Here is a 23,284-nt window from a genome sequence, read left to right on the forward strand (position 1 = left end):
AGCACCTACAATCCAACAGGATATTAATGTTCAACAGATCAAGACTTTTAAAGTGATACCCCACAAAACATAAAATTATAAGACAGTGGTGAACATGGGATTGCCAGGGTGCTAATTTGAGGCACAGAGTGTAACAAGCTCCTTTTATGTAAGCCTGCTGGGCCCTGATTGACTGCACCGTGCAGCCTCTCTCCAATTGGCTGCTTGCTGCATAGCCTCCGTAGGCTGCTTTTAACCCCTTCCTTTCCGGCATGGGGTAGATGGCTACCCCATCACAAGGATTTTTAATTAAGAGAACCCATCACATAATATTTAAAATACTGCCAGTGTATTAATCACAAGAACAATTTTTTTCTAATATTTTACTGCATTTTCTTTGCACAGTATGAATAAATCCAAACATTATCATGAGGTTAATGGGTGAGTTAATAATTTAATAAATAAGAATATACTAGCTCTTCTAGAGAGCACTTTTCAGACATAGATCTCAAAGTGTTTTACAAAAGAGGTCAGTATCATTATCTCCATTTTATAGATGGGGAAACTGAGGGCCAGAGAGGTGAAGCAACTTGCCCAAGATCACCTAGCCGGTTAGTGGCAGAGCTAGGAATAGACACCAGATCTACTGAGACCCAGTGCAGTGATCTAGCCACTAGGACACACTGCCTCCTCAGTTTGCTCTGCCTCATTATTGCCCCTCAGCATGAATAATAAAGCCAATAAAACTGTTCCCTTTCCACGGTTTGTTACCATATATAATAGTACTCCTGGATCACTTTAAAAATGCATGGCAATAACATCATGATATGTTATGGGAAACATATTAAAACACAGCGCGCTGGATTCTCAGCTGCTGGAAATCAACATATTTATTGATTTCATCCAGGCGCAGACATATGCGAATGGGGAAAGAAGGAAAGGATGGGAAGAGAGGCAGGTTTAGTGGAGTGCAGGTCTGGCATTCTTTGCATCATCTCAACTTTTTTTATTCAAATATATCTAGATCCAGGGTCCACATTCTTCAAATTCATATACTTTCTCTCTACAGCAATAAGTTGTTCTTCTTTGGCTGCTAACTCAGCCAGGTTCAAATACCACAGCTCTATTCTGGGCATAAGCTGATGCTTCCATGTTTGTAAAATCCTGTGCTTGGTGATCATTGCAGCCGTCAAGAACCAGTCTTTGTTAATAAACAGACCCACCCATTACCGCCATTCACATCAAATAACATAGCAAAAAGCCTTTGCCCTACTCAGTGGAGCTATACCAGTTTACACCAGCTGAGGCTCTGGGACCAAATGCCCATACACGCCACTATAGTGACAAAGCATCAAGGAAAGTTTACACACAAAATCCAATTCATGCTCACCTGAAGGCCAGCACAAGACTCCATGTACCACTTCAACCCTCCTGTATAAGTGATGTATATATGGTCCTATTTGTGCTGGTGAATTGTGTTTGCACTAGGGAGCTACTACCCCTGAATGGATCTTTGATGGCTCCCAGTGGAGCAGATTACTGTCATACCAATGAAAAAGGGCCACAGTAATTAACTTGCATACACTGCACTTTATTTGAGAAGGAATTACCCAAGCAGTAAAGGGTTACATTAAGCACATAACTCCTATGTTAGACATTAAAGAACTATACAGTAAGAGCTATACATTCCTCTTAGCGAGCCTCTCTTTCATAAACATACACAAACAGGCCCTGTGCTCGCCTCATAGAGTTCCTGCTTGGCAAACAGAAGTGGTGGTTACCAATTCTATGGATGACTTCTTCCCTCCAGGTCTGGTCTCCTCAGCCCTCTGGTCTGTCTTGGATTCCTTTGAGGCCAGGCCTCGGCTGCCTGGAAACCCCTCTGGTTACAGTCCTACTTGAGCCCACGGAGCAGAGTTTTGGCTACTCTGTCTAGCAGCGTTGCTTCTTTAAGTGTTAATTAAGGAATTGCCCCCAACAAGTCATTTAATTTGCTTGATTTTTATACTCTCTTTCCTCAAAGGGGTCACATGTCTTAAAAGCATGCCCAGTGGGCGTGTGATTACTAATTTTTACATGGTTAGTACTTTTGGAGGAGACTGCAGAGCGATGCCAACTGAACATTACCCCACATTCACTCCCTTATCAATCATTCACTTCAGCCCCCTGCGTGATGTCCTTCAACAGGGTCAATATGCCCCCCATCAGCCCATGCTCCATTCAGGACATTCTACACATGTTCTTTGCTTTCAGGTGGACTTATTTGCTGACCCAAAGATCAGTATTGATCCTACACGCAGCATGGAGCCAGTCAATTTCACCTCTGGTATCTGCCTGATGCTAAGAGGAGGATTCTTCTCCCAGAATCCTCTTTCGCAGTTCAGTCATGTCAAGCCATGTCTAGCACCATTCGTTCAGTACGGCCACGCCAATTTGGCACCATCCCAATAAATTGCACTCTCAGTCTCTGTTAAGGATTTCAAGCTACCTGAAGCTACTGGTTAATAATGTAAAAGTCTGGCAAATTTTGGCCTAAATGGTTTGCAAAAAGTGTCACTCGTATTCACCAGAAATTCTGCATTAAAATAATTTTTTTTCTGCTAACACTAGTTGTGTCCTGTGCCCGTACTGAGTTTTGTGAAAGAGAAAAACCCAGTTTCCTAGCACCCCTTCCACTCCTGCTTCGTTCCAGAGAAGAAAGGAAATTTGGAGGTGAGGTCCAGTCAGGGTAGCCAGTACAGTCATTGTCACCCCTGCTTTGAGTCCACCTGCCAGAGGAACACCAGGGCAGCAACACCAAAGCACAATGGGACTGAGTTTGTTTCCAGTAAGATTTCACTCCCACAAATATGTCATTGGGTTGATGAAGCTACAGCTGAGCTTGATCAAGACTGTTGGGCCATCAGCTGCATCCCACAGCAGAGGGGAACAGAGGAAAGCAACATGCACACCCATTTTGAATGGTCAGTGGGACCCTGTCAAGGCTGAATCACCACTCTGTCACTCCAAGTGCAGAAGGTGGGGGCCCACAAGGATTTTAAACATTAATACTGGCCTCTTCAGGCTTGTATTGCACTCCCAAGGTTACAGCTTCTCTCTGACCTTGGCTTGGTAAACGCTGCCACCACCCAAATGCAAAAAAACAAAAAACAAACAAACAAACCAAACCAAAAAACACCACACACCCCTTGGACCCAGGAAGGAGCACTTAGGAATTCCTCCCTGTGGGGTACCCTCAAGCCCCTTCAGTCCCGGCCCCCCTTCGGGGAAGAGCGGAGAAAGAAAACAAAAGAAATTAACTACCAGCTAATCAAACAATGTGCACAAACCTTTTAGGACACCAAAAATCCAATCCTGTTCTTAAAAAAGGTAAATTTTATTAACAAACAAGGAAAACATTACATCTGGAACTTTTTGCTAGAATTTAAAAGAACAATTCCAAAAACCAAACATCCAAAATAGCTTTCTTGGGGCTTCACCTTAAAGGTAACAAGCAAATAAAAGCATTTGGGGTTAGCACAGAGGAGATCCACAAGCCAAAATAAAATATAAACCTGATTGTGTCTAACTAAACATTCCCTATCCAAATAATTTCTTCTAGGTATGGAAGGTTCATATGGTATAAGGTTCAAGGTATGGATGGTTCAAGCCTTATACAGCATTGCTGCTCTGTCCCTGCAGCCCAGAGACCAGACAAAGGGAAAGTTTCTTTCCCTATTTTAAAAAGTTCTATCTTCCCATTGGCTCTTTTGGTCAGGTGCTCACTCCTTTTCTTTTACCTGGGTGCTTGTTAACCCTTTACAAGTAAAGCAAGCAGAGAACAGACCAAGAGGGATTTTACAGCTAACTGGCTTGCTGGGTGTCCACCAAAGGGAGATACTCTCCACACCTTTAACCTGTGTGGGTCAGACTTTCCAGTGCTCAACTGGAAGTTTTGGCTATGCCTGCTAACTCTTTCTAGTGTGGACAAGGCCTATCCGGCAGCATGTATGAGGCTAACAGAACAGTTGCGTATCGGTCCCAAAATGCAAACTGAGTTGTTGTAAGGGAATGTGTGACTTAAATATTCTGAAGAAGAAGACAGTCCTCGCTATAAAGGACTGTGGTAATGATTGGTTGATTTACAATCTCCCCTAATTAAGGGGCAGCCAGTAGCCTGCCTAGAAAAGTAAGAGAACATCTTACACCTCCTTACTTTCCCACATGGGTGTCAAAATTGTGCCAGTAACAAGGCCTTCACTGAAAGCTGGATATTAGACCTCAGTTTAGTTTTGGTGAAAACCCCCCTGCATAGGTATGCAACATAACATGATGCAAATATATGACAATACACCCCCAACTACAAATTACCAATCAACATCTGACTGATTAGAGGAGCAACATTTCCCAGGGCCAGAGGTACTTTCCATGTTTTCATGTCTGATTATCTGAAACTTCCCTGAAGGCGAGTGCATGGATCAGGTAAACTGCCTGCCATTGTTACACCACATTCATTCAACCCAATTTAGAAGACTTAATTTTAAGAAGCATAAAGTACATTCATTATGTTCACATGAACAAATACAAAATTGTATTTTTTATTTTTTTTTAAAACAAAGTATTTTGGTAGGCCAGCTATTACTGGCAAAAAGCTTACATTTTTTATAAAAATATATATCTATGTATAATCCTACGTAGAGGTAGGATTTTTTTTTTATCTCCACATTGGATAGTATTAAATATTCAACATTAAAATAAAAAAATAAAAATAAAAACATTAAAAATGAGACATTCAAATATTTATACTAAAAAAAAAATCCATTTTTGACCTGTATATTGATTCTGATTAACACAAATTTAAATTGTTTTGTTTAGAACATATAAATATTAATAAAATAAGGTTAATATTAAATAGCTGCGAGCTGACAAATCCTTGGTCTGTGTGTGTTTCTCTCCCCCTTCACTAGGGAAGCAGCGCTGAGTTCTTCTCATGGACATCAACCTCCTTGTATTCTTGGTTGTTGGCTTGCCTCTCCTTCTTGTTTTGGTACCTGGAAATATTAAGATCAGAGAGGTTGTTAAAACGTTGCCTCCAGAGAAAAAGCAATGAAACGCATAACTGTGCCTGAATGAAAAGGCCACTTAGCAGCTCTAACACTTATTCCACTTCTCCATAGAAGCTTTCATCCTCCAAGGTGCTGAGCAAAAAACTTCCCTGTTCAACAAAGTACAAAAACGTTTTCTTAAATCCCATGAAGTGCTAGACTTCTGCTGGCTGGCTAGAGCTTATGTTCAACAACTGAACCAAGAAAATCACCAGCTAACCATTTCAACCATAGACCTGAATTAAACCACAATAGATACAACAAGCCTCCTGCATAAGTATTGACCTTTTGGGGGTTTGTTTCCTTTTTCTACGTTGTGTTAGGAGAGTGATGCCTCCATTTTAGTATTCTTACCCTTGGAATTTTTTTGAACTCCAGCAGATTGCTAGTAGTAATGAGAGGGTGGGCATACGTGCCCACAAAGAACCCACAGAATTTAACTGCAAACAGCACCCAGAGACTAGGTAAAACACCCACAACAGCCCTAGGTTAAATAATCTTGCTATTTGAAAGATCACATATTACACATTAGAAATTGTGTATTTAATACTGAGAAATCACATTATCCTCACCTATGCTATTCCTTTGAGTTGTAAAGTGCAACAAATTATGTGGTCTTGAGTTATGTTGGAACATTTCAGAGAACCCTTCTAGGGATAGAGAAAGATTTGCGGTCACCTAACCATCCATAGTTTGGGGAGGCTGCCTAAACTAGCATCAGAATGTAGTCTTCAACCCGGGAGTGCTGTGAACCTCCCTGTCTCAGCCATTCTGCAGTATATATAAAAATACCAATTGGCCTGGAGATGGATAATGTTGACTGCTGAACAAACATCCCATGATACCAAATGTATTAGATAGCTTATTAAAGAACAGTTGGTTTAATGGTTATGGTTGGACCAACCTGGTAACTAGATTAAGGTGATTATTTGACATTAACCCCCTTTTATCCTTTTTGCTTAGTTATTTTTTGCTTACTTATTGCTTGGTTCTTTTTGCTTAAGCATTTAGATTTTCTATATAAGTGGAAACCTGTCTGGTTTGGCTGTTTCGTCACCAGGAGTCAGAACCTGAGTAGTCTGGAGTAGATAACTGAGTCAAGTATCAGAGGGGTAGCTGTGTTAGTCTGGATCTGTAAAAGCGGCAAAGAGTCCTGTGGCAGCTTATAGACTAACAGCTTATGCGCCAATCAGTCTGTTAGTCTATAAGGTGCCACAGGACTCTGAGCCAAGTCTGACTCATCTAGTGGTGGTTCCATAGAACTGCCCCATATCCTTACAGAGAAGGGTGAGCCCACACTTCCTGCTGTCTGGATTGTGGGCATGGCCCCAGATGCTTTTCATTCTAGTTTTTCTCTATATTCAGTGGATAGAGCTGTGCCCTAGCAATGTGAGTCTATTGTTTGAACTAGTGCTATTCAGGATGCCAACAATGTATCATACATTTTAGCAAATACACAAAGTTTCATTTATGATCATGTAGCCAAAGCAAACATAATTAATCCACCCTTTTCAAAAGTAGTTAAGTCAATAAGCGCAGTGTAATAAGCATGCACGGTATCCGAAAAAACTTAATTTAATCAAGAAGAAAAAAAAAAAATCTCAGTGTGACTTTTGTGAACTCCTCATCTGACATCTTCGTTAAAACCAAAGCTTTTCTCCTTTGCTGGAGAAGCTGAGTCATATTTTAAGAGCACACAGTAAAATAGGAGAGTGCCTTACCATTTGTATAAGTAGTATGTTGTAACCAAGATTGTAATGAGGAAAAATAGGATTAAAATAACGGTCAGTGCCAAATATTCTTTGCTCAGGTGCTGTTTGAGAAGTTCCGAATGCACACATCGGACCCCGGAGAAGCCTACATCACACCTGAAAAAACAAAGGAAGTCACTGTTATAGAAAGATACACCGTGTTGGTTTGAAACCCAATGTCAATATGGAAGACTATGGATGGGGAAGCTCCAGAAAATTTCCTGCAGAGAACAATCATGCAATGGCACATGCAAGACCAGATGATAACAGCTCCTTTCCATGTCTAATTTCTAGGATTGAATTGGTTTCTCAATAATCCCCATTGCTCTAGCATCTCTGGGAAGAGGGTAATGCCTTCATAAGATATCCAGGATCTTGGCCCTGCAGGGCCATGTGGAGGCAAAGCTCATAAAGAAACAATGGGCTGTTTGGCCCAAACCAGGCTTGGGAAGTCAGATGCTGTATGTAAAAGTTGTTGGGCACATTTTCCTCTTTTCCACTGGTGTAAATCCAGAGAGTTACTCCTCATTTACACCAGCGTAAGTGACTTACGCATTGCTGCAATGATTGACCAATGACTAGTTTAAGATCTGTACTAATGGGCCATCCTATGTGACTTGCCATTATTTTGGTTTTTCCCTCTCCAGGTTCAGGCTCCGATTCAGCAAGATATTTAAGCATGTGCCTAAGTTTATGCACACGCATAGTCCAATTGACTGCAGTCAGTTCAAACCACTGAATTCAAGTCCCATTGAAATCAAGGGGATTACTCATATGCTTAAAGTTTGACAAATGCTTAAATACCTCACTGCATCAGTGCCCTAAATTGCTTTTGATTTTCATGTGACAGAGTCTGAAAGCAGGTGACAGGTGAGATCAAAGCCAGTTCATGCAATTGCGTGCAATTCACATATGCACTCAAACTCAGGAAGAAATGGCAAAATGGTATTCTACAGATTTCCTCTTACCTACAGTAATGTTCGTCTAGGTCCACAAGGTACATGCACTGCCCATGGAAGCAGTAGTCTTGCATTTCAGCCTTGCATCTGGTTATCCCAACTTGAGCCACCCGCGGGTTATTCTCCGTCTGAACTGGAAGTAGATTTGGTTAATGTTTTGTTAGTCTTTTTTGCAACAATTTTGCCTGCATTTCTTAACCCTGCTCAGAGTTTATCTGTATCATTTGCATTTATTCTTATGAAACCTAGGCTAGGGCTGAAATTTTCAAAGCCAATTCCCATTAAAATAAATAGGGTTTAGGCAGCCAAACCCTTAAGATGGGCTTTGAAAATCCCACCCCAATTGTTTTTTCTATTGGGAATTCTGGATACAAGAGTAGCTATTTCAGTTGATACTGTACCACAGTGAATTGTTTTCTGAGGCATAATTATTTAACGCTCTCGGTTTAATAAAAGGCAATAGAGACTCAGGGTTGGATCCTGCCAGATGCTTAGTACCTTTTGGAACTCTTCTCAGCCCCAGCACCTTGCAGGCCCTAAAATATTAGCTCACTTTATTTTTAAAAGCGCTCAGCTCCCACTGAGAAAAATGGGGATTGCCAGACACTGAAGACTTTTGCTGAACGGGCCAAGTCCTTAAAGAGGCAGTGTTAAAATGTCATACTTACTCAGCGCTGTGGTACAGTTTTCCATTTCATTTGGTTCACATAACGGGATCACTGTTGTACCAAAGACAGCTTGCAATAGATAAAAGCCTATGGGACAAATAACAAAAATTCCTATTAATGGCACCAAGAAATAAAAGTGGTGTTAGAGGAATCTCTTCTAGTTATAGTATTTGGAGTACTACTCAGTTTGAGAGATTTTCTTTACTTATTTCTGGAGTTTAATCGTAATCTCAACATAAACCTACTAATATAGCCAGAGAACAAATACAGGTATGGTCCTTAGGATCAACCAATCCAAACAGAAATATTAAAATGCAATAATCAATAATAAAACCACCATGTTGGAGGTCTATGGCCCCAATTCAGCAAAGTACATAGTGATAGGAATAGGATTAATTTAAACCTGTGTTTAACTGCTAGGTTCAGTAGGGATGAATTTAAATATGTGCTTAAATGCTTTGTTGAATTGGGATTCTATGAATGAGAAGGGGAACAGGATTTGACCCATGTTCTGACTGCAGCCTCAGTGGTATGAGCCTCACAGACATGAGTCCTGACTATGTAAAAATACATAAGCACATGCTGAAATCCCATGGACTTCAATGGAACTTAAGCATGTGTTCAGACACTTTGCCGATTTGGGGCCATGGATCTCACACTGATCTAACTAAGTACCAAATGCCACACTGGGATGTACATACTCCATTGATGCAATAGGAACTTCTCACACAAAATTTGCACTCAAAATACAAGAAAGTTCACGTCTTCACTGCCATTTACCTTTTAAAGTTTTGGCTGATCTCCTAAATAAATTTGTTTTTAAATGCTAGGCTCCCATTCCCGGGGCTTGCCCAATTGAAGTTAATGGGGAGACTAATATTGTTAGAACTCATAAATCAAGCAAGACCAAAATAGGTCAAGTACTGAGGAGGAGTTTTAAAAGGCAACCCCCCAGATGCTGCGGGAAGCATTGGTGAGTCAGTAGATGGCACTCTTTCTGCTGACTCAGCATTGAACCAACACCCTGCTCTGGGGTTTAGGGGACACCATCTGCTCAGATGATGCCTGTGTGAAAGCTGGTCACCAAGGGTTTGATTTTGTACCACACACATGGTTATCAGGCCTGAGATCGCAAGCTAGATATTTGCTCATTCAAATGGCTAGTTAAATACTTAACTGGCCATCTATGCACATAAATATCCCATTTGTGCATGCAATCACATGTAGGTGGGGATCATCAGTGTTGCCTAATGACAGGTTTCAGAGTAACAACCGTGTTAGTCTGTATTTGCAAAAAGAAAAGGAGTACTTGTGGCACCTTAGAGACTAACCAATTTATTTGAGCATAAGCTTTCGTGAGCTAAAGCTCACTTCATCGGATGCATCACGAAAACTTATGCTCACGAAAGCTTATGCTCAAATAAATTGGTTAGTCTCTAAGGTGCCACAAGTACTCCTTTTCAGTATTGCCTAAGGAAGTCAGGCACTCAGTCACCATTGAACATCAATGGGTGTTAGGTGCCTAACTCCCTTCAGTGCCTTGGAAAATTCCAGCTGTATTTGCATGTGTATTGGTTTGTGAACCATTGAGAAATAGGAACAAGATCCCAGGAAAAGTGTGACTAGTCTCTGGCTCTGTAGTTTAAACTGGGTACATTTCCCTTCAGTTCACCTCCAGAAATCCACACAGTGCCGTATTGCTGACACAGAATGGCTGTTGCATTTGCATAGCAGAGGTGGCCACATGATAGCAATGAGGGGAAATCCTAGAGATACAGTTTGTAAAGCACTCTGGCGTCCTTCGAGTTAGAAGGTGCTGCCCCAGTATAGATTTCAGGTATTCCATCAATGGAATGTGCATCCCCGCACAGGTTTTGATACTAATCTTTACAAATATTCGGAAGTCCCATGATGAATAATCAATCTTTGCCCAAACTGGTCACGAAATCCGCTTTGCTAACACCTTTGCTGTGGTCACAAGCTAACCCGCTCATGAACTGTTTAATTGTCAGCCCCATTCCATTGCAGTCTGTAATTTCTGTCTTTGCCTTTGGGCTGCGAGCATCTTTCAACTTGTCAGGTCATGAGTGCCTAATGAAGGGAGTGTGCCTTCATAATTTCGCGATCATCCTTTTTATTAAACTTCCAGTTATTAGAAAGTTTCCTTATGTTTCAGCCACGTCAGTTCCAAAATGATTATGGACTTCCTGCTGCCACTCCATTTTATACTATTGCTAATAGGCTTCCCTTTTCTCCTTCATTTCAGTTAATGAGGCACTTCCAAGTGCTATGTATTTCACATGAACCATGGAGTCACGTCAATTCTGTCCCTCTTAAAATATATATTTGTCACTTTCTATTCTGAAACCCAACATTTTAATGAAACAATGAGACGATTACTCAGTTTACATCTTTATCTAGTATAGCTAGTGTAATGGGAAAAGTGGGCATAGATTCCTATTTCGCCGGGGGAAGCCATTGGAACAGTGTTATGTCACAGGAAACCAAACGGTTGTTTTTTTTTTTTGTTTTTTTTTTTAAAAAAAAAAACATTAAAAATATTCCAAATCAATGAAAATTAAATCCTGCCAGCATTACTCAGCCAAAACTCCCATTGCATGAGATGGGAGTAGGGAAGGGCTCCAGGTGGGCTTCCTTTACGAGGTGGGTTTTTCAAAGGCACAGAGTGTTGGCCATTGACTTCAATGGGACCATTTGACTGAGTGTAGCAGTGTTACCCCAACACATAGTGCTTTTGGGAAAAAAACAAACAAACAAACAAAAACAGAAAACCCCAAAACCTGACCTTTCAAATGAATTCACATTTAGAAACAAAGAGCCAGATCATCAGCTGGCGTCAATCGATGTTGCTGCATTTGTTACAGTAGAGCTATGTTTATTTACACCAGCTGAGGACCTGGGCCAAAACACAGACCAAATCCTGAGCTCCTTCCCCAAGTAAATATCTCCCTGGATGGGAGGTTTACCTGTACAAGATCCTTGACTCACGATGCTTGCCCCTGGTAGTTGGGTACTGATGCCGAGATTTTTAAGAGTGCTCAACGTTGGCCGAACTCTGCTCCCATTGAAATCAATGGTAGGGAGTGGGGTTTTCAAAAGCACCCCACTCACACTACTGTACCACAAGGGTAATGTTGAATGTATAAGTGTCAACTAACCCAACTCTCATCTCACACCCACAAAAATTCTGTGAATTTAAGAGACCAGCTTCACCTGCTCTCCAGAGAATAGCACAAGCCAAATTCTGCCTTATAGGTTCACACAGACAATTCCCACTGAAGCCAATGGGGGCTGTGCATATGTACCAGAAAGCAGAATTTAACCCAAGAGGCTCTAGATCCTTTGTAGACATTAGGCTCTTTTGGGTGAAAAAGAAAGGGTATGATTCTGATCTCATTTACACGACTGTAAATCCAGAATGACTCTACTAAAATTAAGAGATTTCTGATGTATTTATACCAGTGTAAATGAGATCAGAACCTGGCCTTACTAAAAACCCTAACTAAAGAGTTGGAAATCCCTGTATGTGCAAAAGCTGCAACTTTCTTTAGTCCTGAATGGTATACCAGGTGTCTCCTATCAACACTTCCCTTCAATGGGGCCCAGTACTGTCCATCCTGAGACAGTGAACACATGCATATTTAAGCAACAGAAAGAGACAAAATAAGCCAGCAATGTCAGAGCCCAAACTAAAACATGTCACTTGCTGCCTATGCAGAATAGCTGATGGGCTCCTGTGTTAGGTGATTGCAGATAGGTGGGGGAGAGAAGTTCATTACAAAAGCACAACATGGCAAGTACATTTTCAGATACACCTTTGTATCTTCTGGCATTAGGACAAAATTCTCCTCTCCAATCTGCACAGGGGATCTTTGTTGCACATTCTGGCCTTTTTCCATACACGCAATTCCCAATGACGTCAATGGGAGTGCAAAGGCGATCCGGGTGGTGGATAAGGGATCTGCATTGTAGATCGAAGCGGAGAGCCTTTCCCATAATGACTACCTGCAGGTGGCTGTTAATTTCACAACACACATGTGTCTATTGCTGCTATGGTGAGTGTCGAATGAGGATTCTGGGAAAGGTGGGGTCCTGTTTGTATTAATACCACTACCTTGATCAGTAAGCAAATACTGTTATCTTGTACTGCAGAGTGTAGCAAGATGGAGGGTATTTATTACCGATTCACTGGAATGTTACTTTTACATTTATTGCTGCATTGCTGGAATGTAAATGGAATGCTTTTTCCTGCTTTACGAAAGGTTAGCAGTGTCATACTTGCAGGCTGCCTTACTGGAATCTTAATGCTGTTGACCAAGTGTGGGGTGAAGAGAATCAGACCAAGGGTGGTATACCAGGGATTTTCCATAACAGATGTGCAATATGCAACAGCGAAAGCTCATGCTCAAATAAATTGGTTAGTCTCTAAGGTGCCACAAGTACTCCTTTTCTTTTTGCAGCTACCAAGAGTGGTCAGTAGGGTCTTAGGTAAAAGTAATTCTAATATGTTCCAATTACAATGGACCTGATTCTTAGTTATCTATGTCACATCCTTCCAGCAAATTTAAACCCATTTTAAGGCAATATAGGCCAATCTTTTTATTTTTGAAATAGTTTCTTAGATGTCATTTTGTCACTTCTCAGGTTTTACTTGTCATCAGTAATATATGAATTTAACATGGAGGAACATTCCTGACCATGGTTAGCAAGGTCACATGCCCCACATTTCAATACAGTACAAGAGAGAGAAAGCTATGCACACATAAATAACTGTGTGCAAGTGACTTAGCTGTGCAAGTTCCAAATGTACATTGTAAATCAGGTAGTTGTGTGGGCCCATCTAGTATTTGGGTGCATAAGTTAGGCTGGCACAAATGAGTGTGTTTTACCACTAAGTTCTGGGCCATGCTGTGTAGCAGTTTGTTCATGGAAGGCATAATTCAACTAATCGCTTCATTTCATTTGGGACTTGATCTTACACCCATTGAAGTCAATGGCAAAACTGCCTTTGACGTCAAAAGGGGGCAGGATTGGGCCCATTAAAAGTAACGGTGTATTTTATAATGTCCACGCTTAGGATGTGCTGTCTGAATTCCTCCCTGTGCACCTCTGGGAAAGCGTCTTTGGAAAAAGTTTCCACTGTCATCAGTGGAATGTGTTAATATATATGTTAATTAGCACATTTGCATATCATTACATTTGGATGTAGGTTAGTGGTGGAGATGAGCTAATCTTTTAATTCAGTGCAATTTGGTGCATCTTTAAGTGGGGATTACGGACAATCAAATTGAGGGCATTATTACCGTGACGCTGGCAGATCAAGTGCCAGCTCATCCCAATGCCACTCAGCCTCACTGATGGCTTACAAACATAGTTGTCTGGCTCGTCTCTGAGTTTGTATTGTTAAAATAGATATTAGAGTTATAAGAATGTGCTTAAACTTTATGGAATGCTTGTAGGATGCTGCATGTTATATCTGTATCCCATGTTATAAGGGAATGTTTAAGTGTTTGTTCTGTAACTATAAACACGTTTGCCAAGACTGTAAAACCACAGAGAAGCATTACCAAATGTGAAATAACCCCTCTTGTGGTTATCTCCTTCCCAACCAAAAAAGGCCTATAGACACTATGGACTGTGGAGCATCAGTAGACAAAAGACTTTGTTGATTGCTTCCCCACATCTCTGAAGCGGGTAGTGCACAAGCCCCCATCCCATCACAACTTGAATGCCAGAGAAGGGGGGGAAAATCCCTGTTAAGAAGGAATTAGTATCCCAATGCTGCTTGAAGTCTGAGAGGTGAAGAGTTCTAAGCATAAGCAAGGGGTCCCTAGCTGTTTAGCTTGGGTTAGCCCTAAAGGACATGTAAAGCTTCCATGTTATAGCAGCTACTATCATCATCTCTCAGCTAACGTCACGGTGATAATGCCCTCAATTTGATTGTTTAGCTGCTTTAACCTTATAAATAACATTTCTTTTTCCTAGTTAATACATCTTTTACAGGACTGGCTAAAAGTGTTGTAGGCAAAAATAAGCCTTTCTCGCAGGGCTGCCCAATCCATGCTAATGATTCCTTTCCAGGTTTACCTTCCTGAACACAAGTTCACCTTTACATTAGTGCTCTAAATCAGCTGAGAAATTGTTCAAGAGGTTTAAAGATTCTGGACCACAACTCCTTAGATCACAAAGGGCCAGACTATCAGACCCATACGCTCATCCAGGTAGTAGTGCCTTACTTCTAAAAGCAGCATCAAGGACTGACTGGGACAACCTCTGGGGGGAAGGAGCTCTTCAGTATGAATAAGAGGATCACACTGTGGCCCAAAGTAATTTCTCTAAATCGTTTTATAAGATTCGGTCATGAAATAGACTAGGGTTTAAGGGTGGCGGCCGGAAAGACACATCCCCTCCAAAACTAGGAATGTGGAGTAGATTTTAGGAGGCACATTCTTCTTCCATAGGCCAGAGTGAAGGAATCTGGCTCTTACTGAGGAGCATCTTACTTCCACTGAAGCCAATGGGTCCATTTGTAGAGTAGCGCACTATTCAGCTCGGTTTAACGTGGCATATCACAGTCTGGCCCTCTGTGAGTAAGGGTGGTCAAATCTAGCCTTTTTACTAGGGGCTTTTACGCATGCCAAAAGAGACATCGGTTCGCAGACATTTGCACAACACATTTCAATGTCATCCTTGTGCTGGAAACAGTCGATGCCCAGATCACAAAGGCCCATGGCTTATTTGTAACGTGTTGGCAAATAAGATGGTGGTATAATAGCTGGAATGTAAAGTGGCATGGAAGTACATGTGGAAAACAGAAACTGATGAGCTCATGCTGAAATAGGCTTGGCAGATGATGAAACAGCCGCTCTGTAATTAAGCATCTTTGCGAAGGCTCAAAAGCACTAGGTGTATGGTAACAATGTAATTCTGTTATTTAATGTCTCAATTAACAACCCATTGTAGACATTAAAATAGACTTTGGAATTACAGAGCAATGAATGGCGTTTTCAAACACTTTGGGCCCAACTCTGCCCTCAGATACCTGGGCACAACTCCCACTGGGCCTGATTCTGATCTTCCTTGCACCAAAGCTAAGTCATGCTCTTAGTTGGTCAGTTTGCAGCAATAAGCATGGGTCACCACTACCACTGCCCAGCAAAGGTGCAGTACAAGCATTTGTTATTGCTCCATCAACATGGGTCCCAGCTCTACAGATGCACAGGTTAGGCACCCATGGCTTTGCCAAATTTTCAGACATACACTGAATTTATTACTGAACTGAACTGCACTGCACTGAAAAGGTGAAGAACCTAGACATCAGGGGAAACTGGTCACCATTTTATGAGAAGAAGGCAGGCCCTTACCCTTCAGTCTGTCCTGGGAAAACCTCCCATTGAGGTCACTGAGAGTTAAAGACTGCAGGACCTTCTCTGAATGGGATGATGATTACCATATATAGAGGGTGGGATCCCACAGTCCTTACAGATGCAAAGCTCTCATTGAGGTCAATGGGAGTTTTGTCTTCATGAGACTGCAAGGATGGTCCTGAGATTTTAAAAGCCCAGCTTGCTGCTCAGATCCCAAGAAATAGAGAGATGAGGTGGGTGGAGAAACATCTTTTAGTGGACCAACTTCTGCTGATGAGAGAGAGAAGCTTTGGAGTCCAAGTTGGTCCAATAAAAGATATTTCCCCAGGAACCCCCTCTCTCTAATATCCTGGGACCAACAGGGCTACAGCTACCCTGCATACAAGAAATAACAGAACACAAAATTGTTTTTTTTCCCCTTAAGGGATTAATATTTTCTAAAACCATGAGGCAGCTGAAAGCAAGGGAGACCTTGTGGACACCTACAAGGGCCAGATTCGATACCCTCACCTGCCACCTTACTACCCAAGCAAAGCCACTGCTTTCCTTGGGGCCAGTCTCAGCCACTGATCAGTGCGGAGGACACCTGGCCCTAAACCTGCTAAAAAGCCTTGCCAGAAACCAATGAGGCCGGCGAGCCCGAGCCCGAGCCCGCCCTTCAGCGACGACAGCCCTCTGCGATTTCCCCAGAGGGCTCCATTCAAAGCAGCCCCGCAGGCTCAGGCCGCCCGAGTCGACAGGACCTTCCCTGCTGCCTGCCATGGCGATGCAGAGGAAACCTGCTGGAAGGACGTGCAGAGACTCGCCGCCTCCCTTCCGGCCTCCCGTGCGCCACGGCTGGAGGGAGCCCGGCTCCGGTTGCCCGCTCCCACGAGGGGCAGCGGGGCACGCCCGGCAGGCGGGCAGGGCATGGGCAGCGGGCCACTCCAGAGCCTGCCCCCCACCCCCGGCTGCCCCGGGCCCCCGGCACCCGCCGCGGAGCGCTCAGGAGAGCCCCCCAGGGCGCCGCTTACCGAGGCAAAGCAGCGCGCTCCGCATCCTCGGGCAGCCACCGGCGTCCATCCCGCACCGCTCCGGATCCCGGGGGAGACGCGGCTCCGGCGTCGGCCACAGGCTGGTTGCAGCCCCGGCCGCCGCCGCCTCGCCCTTTATACCCTGCCCGGGAGGAGGCGGAAGCCGCGGCGTGGGTTCCCCATGTGACGAAATCCCGGGGCCGGCCGCGGAGGCTGGGGCCGGCCGCCCTGTCCCGCCGCCCCGGGGAGGATTGCTTCAGCGAGCCGGCTGTGCAGCCGCCGGCCGGCCGGCCAGGGAATCCCTCCTCCGCCCCCGGCTTCCCTCGCACGCCGCCGGGCCGGGTCACCGGGCGGGCCCCTCTGCTCCTCCCAGCCCAGGTGGCGCAGCGCCCCGGGGCGCCAGGACCCCCCGCGCGGCGGGAGGGAGAGACCCTGGCCCCGGCCTAGCGCCAGGCGGCAGGGGCGCCTGGCCCGGGCCAGAGGACCAGCCCCTGCTGCTGGGGTAGGCGAGAACCAGGCACCTGCGGCAGGGCAGGAAGGAAAGGAAAGCTTCCAAGGGCTGGAAATCAGTGGGCCAAATTCTGCTCTCAGTTACCCCCGGGTAGATCTGGAGTAGCTCCCCCCCAGGCAATGGACTTATTCCGGATTTACAGGGTGGGAAATGAGAGCGGTCCACAGGTGGGGTGGCTGCAATCCTCCTCATAGGATCATAGAGGATCAGGGTTGGAAGGGATCTAGTCCAACCCCCTATTCAAAGCAGGACCAATCCCCAATTTTCGCTAAATGGCCCCCTCAAGGATTGAACTGACAACCCTGGGTTTAGTAGGCCAATGCTCAAACCACTGAGCTATCCCTCCTGACAAGGCCCCTGACCTTCTGGAGACACTCCAGGGGCTTCCATGAAGTTGCTCTCACTTTACACCAGTGTCCCTCAGGGTAGGAACGGACTCTGTGTGTCCTTGGTCTGTGCATGAATCAATACAGTCAGTGCTTAATTTGTGCCAGAGCTGAGCCCTGGCACCTCCAGGCTTGGCAGTTCATAGCCCCAGCACCTCTGGGGCTGCATCCCTTATGAATGTAAAAAGATTACTTGAGCCCCGGCCCCTAATTGCTTGAGCCTGGGCACCTCTTTCATTGTAAAGTAGAGCACTGAATACAGCGGAAACACTGGATCTGCCGTTGCTTATTCTACTCTAGCAGTGACCTATACCTGGTGCTGGAGAGAGGAGCCCAAACCTCCCACCATGCACCTCACCCCTTGCACAGCACTATACTGGGGTGGCGGACAAGGAATTCCTTCCTGGCCCTTGTCATCTGAAGCCCTGAAGCCTGTGGTTTCATGGTCCTTATTTTTAGCAAGCATTATTTTAAATGTTATTATTGGTCATAATATTAGCCAGCCAGTTAAAGAATTCCAGCCCCAGCACTTGACTGCGACTTCCTGCAGCAGTAAATGCCAATGGTTGACTGAACACTGCCTGGAGGGTTTCCTTTTATTTGTTCTAAATTTACCTACCGTGAATTTAGTGGGATGAGACCCCAGTCTAGCAGGAAGGACCAATGGCTGATCATTGTCTGTGTCCGCCATGTGTAGGAGGAGCTGTTTGGCTGTTCTGTTGCCCAGAGCACTCTTTGAATGGCTTTGAAAAGAATGAGTGTTCCTTGCTGGATTGGCAGCTGTTTTATCTAATCTCAGGTCTATCTACATTTCTCATGTTCCCACCAGGGCAGTACAGCATCTGGCTGCCATGGAATCAGCTCGGGAGTCTGAAATGCTCCATTAAATTACAGCCCAGGCAAGAGGAATGCCAGGTACCCCACCCTTGTGCCTAACCTTGACCCAGAGGGCTGCTCTCTCAAGGGCTGAGGGTAGTTCAGCCTCCGGCCCTGTACACAGCCTGCCAGCAAGGGTGATCATTAGTATCAATACTGGCTGTGGTTTTTGTGGTGGGAACACCAGTCCACTAAGTACCACTGAGACCTCCAATTCATTTCATGTAGACCCAGGGCCGGATTAACCTTTCGTGAAAAACATATTTGTGGGCCCCCATGGGGGCAGTGGAGCACAGTGCGGTGTTGGTCCCCAGAGCAAGGGGCTGGCCAGGGGCATGACATGGTCCGCCCAGCACAGTGCAAGGGCACTGTTTACAAACCGGCAGTTGCCAGACGCACAATTGTCCATGCTGCACCACACGGTGCCCTGCACAACCCCACCCCTGCCCAGCGCCCCCCTGCCGACAGCCTCACCACAACTGCCCAGCACCCCACACAGAACCCCCACTGCCTAGTGCCCCAACAGACAGAGATCTTCCTCACCCCCTCACAGCCCAGTAGCCCCACCCCCCCAGACCCTCAAGAGACCCACTCCCCCATGCCCTGCCTCCCCGCTGCACACACCGGCCCTGCTGGGGGGCGACTGTGTCTGCCGGGCTGAGCCGCCAGTGCAGCCAGGGCTGGTCCCGGGCCTGGGAATCGCTCTGGCCCCTCGGGAGTGGCGAGATCAGCCAGGCTCCCTCAGGCCCCACTTGACTGGAGGGGCCCACGCAAGGCTCCCTCCCCACCTGTTCTCCCCACAACTGGCTGAGACTGGCCAGGCTTCTGCACCAGTCCCAGGTGGCTCAGCTCCGGGGAGACAGGCGGGGCCGCACAGGTGGTGGGAAGCAGAGGCTGCCCGGAGCTGGAGGGCCGGCCAGGGGGCAGAGATAAGCCGTGGGCTTGCTGGGAGGAGCAAGTGGTGGGCGGGATGGGGGGGTCTCGGGGCACAGTGCAAGCAGAGCAGGCCGGGGCCCCTTCTGAGCATGGGCCCAGCTTATGGTGCCACTGGTAGCCATTGTAAACCAGGCCCTGTGTATACCACTGAAGAGCCATCAGATGTTAGCAATTCATGATCGCTACTGAACTGGGCTGGATTTGACCAGTAACTCAGTAAAAGGCTGTGTATTCTGTTACCATTTTTTTTTATTATCTAAATCAGCGTAGGCGTCATTCTCCTCTCACATGGGTGCAAAGTTTTTGTCTGTTTAAAGTAGCAGAATCATTTTGCTTTGCTTTGTGGTTTTCACCTTAAGAACACAGGAGATGCCGCTATTCTCTTAATCCAGAACATTTGATGTACCTCCCTCAATGTGTGAAAGAATTTGAGCAGTGACAATGCAGTGAAATTTAATAGCAGATTGATTCAAAAATCTGTGGATAGATTTCTCCATTTTGGAAGGGCTTGTTTACACAGAGAAATTGACCAGAATAGCTATTTTGGGATAAGCTATTCTGCAATAACTATTCAGGAATGACTCCCTCTTTGGACACTTACTCCAGAATAAGGGCATCCATGCAGGGAGTTATTCTAGAATAGCTATAGCACTTGAAATTAACTCCCAGCCTTACTCCAGAATAACTCCCCTGTGTAGACAAGCCCCAAGGAAGTATAAGAATGCTAACATTAGGCAAAAGCAGTAGGTTACTATGTGCTTTGATATCACAGACTGTTCCTCAAAGTTGTGCAAGGATTAGGGAAAACAGTATGATAAAGTAAGTCTTCTGATTGGACAGAGCGCTGACAGATAGATGCTTTGCATAGTAACAGGACACTCTACAGAATGATGATGTCTCCGTGTGATTCCCCTCCCATTCCCCCAGCATTAGGGTCATCGCTTATCCCAGTAAGATCAGACTTCTGCATTGATGTCAATAGATGGCAGCTTTTCTGCTCCCACAGCATTGTTTCTCCTTTATAAGGGTTGATCCCCTTTAGTAAGTGTTTTATTGCATGCTTCTGCAAGCATCACTGTGATTAAAAGAAAGAGAGCTCGAAGGGTTTCTGTACTATTTGTTCATATGGGGATTTTTGAAGCTGCCTGAGAAGCAGAATCACCACAGCACTTCCACTGACTTATGACCTTATAACTAATTTCTCTCTTACCCTCTCTTATGATTTATGAGTGCTCGGAGAGCATTTAATTACAGGCTTGGATTGGTACCCAGATACCATTTAAAGCTGACATGATCGCGGCAATTCATTGGAATTTCCTCTTTCCAATTTTAATGTAAGGAAAACAATTATCATCATATAAACATCTTTGTTTCGTATTCTTGTAATCTTCTTTGTCTTGTGGCGTATAATTTCTCATCACTCATCTGAGCTGGTACACTGTATTCTCTACAAATGTTACTTTGAGAAATGGCGTTTGCCTCTTTGAACATCCTATAAAACAGTCTTCTACAAATGGTAAATTTCAGTGCTTCAGTTCACTTAGATGTGCAATTTTAAGAGCCAGCTTGTGCCACCCTTGCTCACAGTGAGTAGTAGACTCATGGGTAGACTCACTAAAGTCACAGAGATTGCGTATGTAGTAAGGTACTATTCAATATGAGTGGGAGAGCACAACTGGGCGCTGAGTGTATATATTTGAGCCACTGGGTGAGATCTTAATCTAGCGTAAATTGGCACAGTGCCATGAAAGTCAATAGTGGGGCTACACCAGTTTGCACCAGCTGAACATTTGGCTCTTGCATTCTACAGTTTAGGGTAGGAATTTCCCCCCTTTTATGATGCCTATGGACTAGGTCAGTTAGCACACAGTGTTTACAAAATATGCAAATAATTTGTACAACAGACTTATTACGGCTTATTTTCCCTTCCTTCCCATTTCAAGCAGGATGTATAACATGGTTTATGATTACCGCGAAATTACTAGTGCAGGGTGCATAACATAGTTTATGATTACCGTGAAATTACTAGTGCAGGGTGCTTGCAGTAACCGAAAATTGAATTACTCTCTAACTGCCCACCGTTGAAGAAAACCCATGTTCAAAAGTATATTGGCCCAATTCAGATCAACTGTGTTTGATCACATCTGTACGTGATTCTATCCTTGAGCCCTCTGCTGCAGTTACACATTTTTATTAGGGATGTCAAAATTAATCGCGATTACTCACGCTGTTAAACAACAATAGAATACCATTTATTGTAAATATTTTTGGATGTTTACTACATTTTCAAAGATATTAGTTTCAATTACAACACCGAATACAAAAGTGTACAGTGCTCACTTTCTATTTATTTTTTATTACCAATATTTGCACTGTAAAAAACAAAATGTATTTTTCAATTCACATCATACAAGTACTGCAGTGCAATCTCTTTATCAGGAAAGTTGAACTTACAAATGTAGAATTATGTAAAAAAACTGCATTCAAAAATAAAACAATGTACAGTTTTAGAGCCTACAAGTCCACTCGGTCCTACTTCTTGGTCAGCCAATCGCTAAGACAAACAAGGTTTGTTACAATTTGCAGGAGATAATGCTGCCTGCTTCTTGTTCACAATGTCACCTGAAAGTGAGAACAGGCATTCGCAGGGCACTGTTGTAGTTGGTGTCGCAAGATATTTACATGCCAGATGTGCTAAAGATTCATATGTCCCTTAATGCTTCAACCACCATTCCAGAGGACGTGCGTCCATGCTGATGATGGGTTCTGCTTGATAACGATCCAAAGCGGTGTGGACCGACGCATGTTCATTTTCATCATCTGAGTCACTACCTGCAGAAGGTTGATTTTCTTTTTTGGTAGTTTGGGTTCTGTAGTTTCTGCATCAGAGTGTTGCTCTTTTAAGACTTCTAAAAGCAAGCTCCACACCTCATCCCTCTCAGATTTTGGAAGGCACTTCAGATTCTTAAACCTTGGGTCCAGTGCTGTAGCTATTTTTAGAAATCTCACATCGATACCTTCTTTGTGTTTTGTCAAATCTTCTGTGAAAGTGTTCTTAAAACAAACATGTGCTGGCTCTCAGAGTAGGAGCCATGTTAGTCTGTATCTGCAAAAAGAACAGGAGGACTTGTGGCACCTTAGAGACTAACAAATTTATTTGAGCATAAGCTTTTGTGGGCTACAGCCCACTTCATCAGATGCATAGAATGGAACATATAGTAAGAAGATATATATATATATACACACACATACATACATATAGAGAACATGAGAAGGTGGAGTAAGAGGCTAATTCATTAAAATGAGCTATTATCAGCAGGAGAAAAAAACTTTTGGAGTGATAATCAAGATGGCCCATTTAGACAGTTGACATAAAGGCATGAGGATACTTAACACGGGGCAATAGATTCAATATGTGCTGGGTCATCATCCGAGACTATGATAACATGAAATATATGCAGACTGCGGGTAAAATAGAGCAGGAGACATACAATTCTCCCCCCCAGGAGTACAGTCACAAAGTTAATTTTTAATTTAATTTAATTTTTTTTAATGAGCATCATCAGCATGGAAGCATGTCCTCTGGAATGGTGGCCGAAGCATGAAGGGGCATACTAATGTTTAGCATATCTGGCACATAAACACCTTGCAACACCAGCCACAAAAGTGCCGTGCGAACGCCTGGTGACATTGTAAACAAGAAGCGGGCAGCAGTATCTCCCGTCAATGTAAA

General features: G+C 44.1%; 1 protein-coding gene across 1 annotated transcript; it reads right to left on the reverse strand.

Annotated features, from left to right (window-relative positions):
- Window positions 1-3,336: 3,336 nt before the first annotated feature.
- On the reverse strand, window positions 3,337-17,101 carry EREG (epiregulin). Its single transcript, XM_073340362.1, has 5 exons — window positions 16,843-17,101; window positions 8,442-8,528; window positions 7,783-7,906; window positions 6,785-6,931; window positions 3,337-5,009 (listed from the first exon to the last, which is right to left on the reverse strand). The coding sequence occupies exons 1-5, from the start codon at window positions 16,889-16,891 to the stop codon at window positions 4,922-4,924; spliced, it is 495 nt and encodes a 164-aa protein (XP_073196463.1). The 5' UTR covers window positions 16,892-17,101; the 3' UTR covers window positions 3,337-4,921.
- Window positions 17,102-23,284: the final 6,183 nt, after the last annotated feature.

This window comes from Lepidochelys kempii, chromosome 4 (genome assembly GCF_965140265.1).
Source record: "Lepidochelys kempii isolate rLepKem1 chromosome 4, rLepKem1.hap2, whole genome shotgun sequence".
Taxonomy (NCBI): Eukaryota; Metazoa; Chordata; order Testudines; family Cheloniidae; genus Lepidochelys; species Lepidochelys kempii.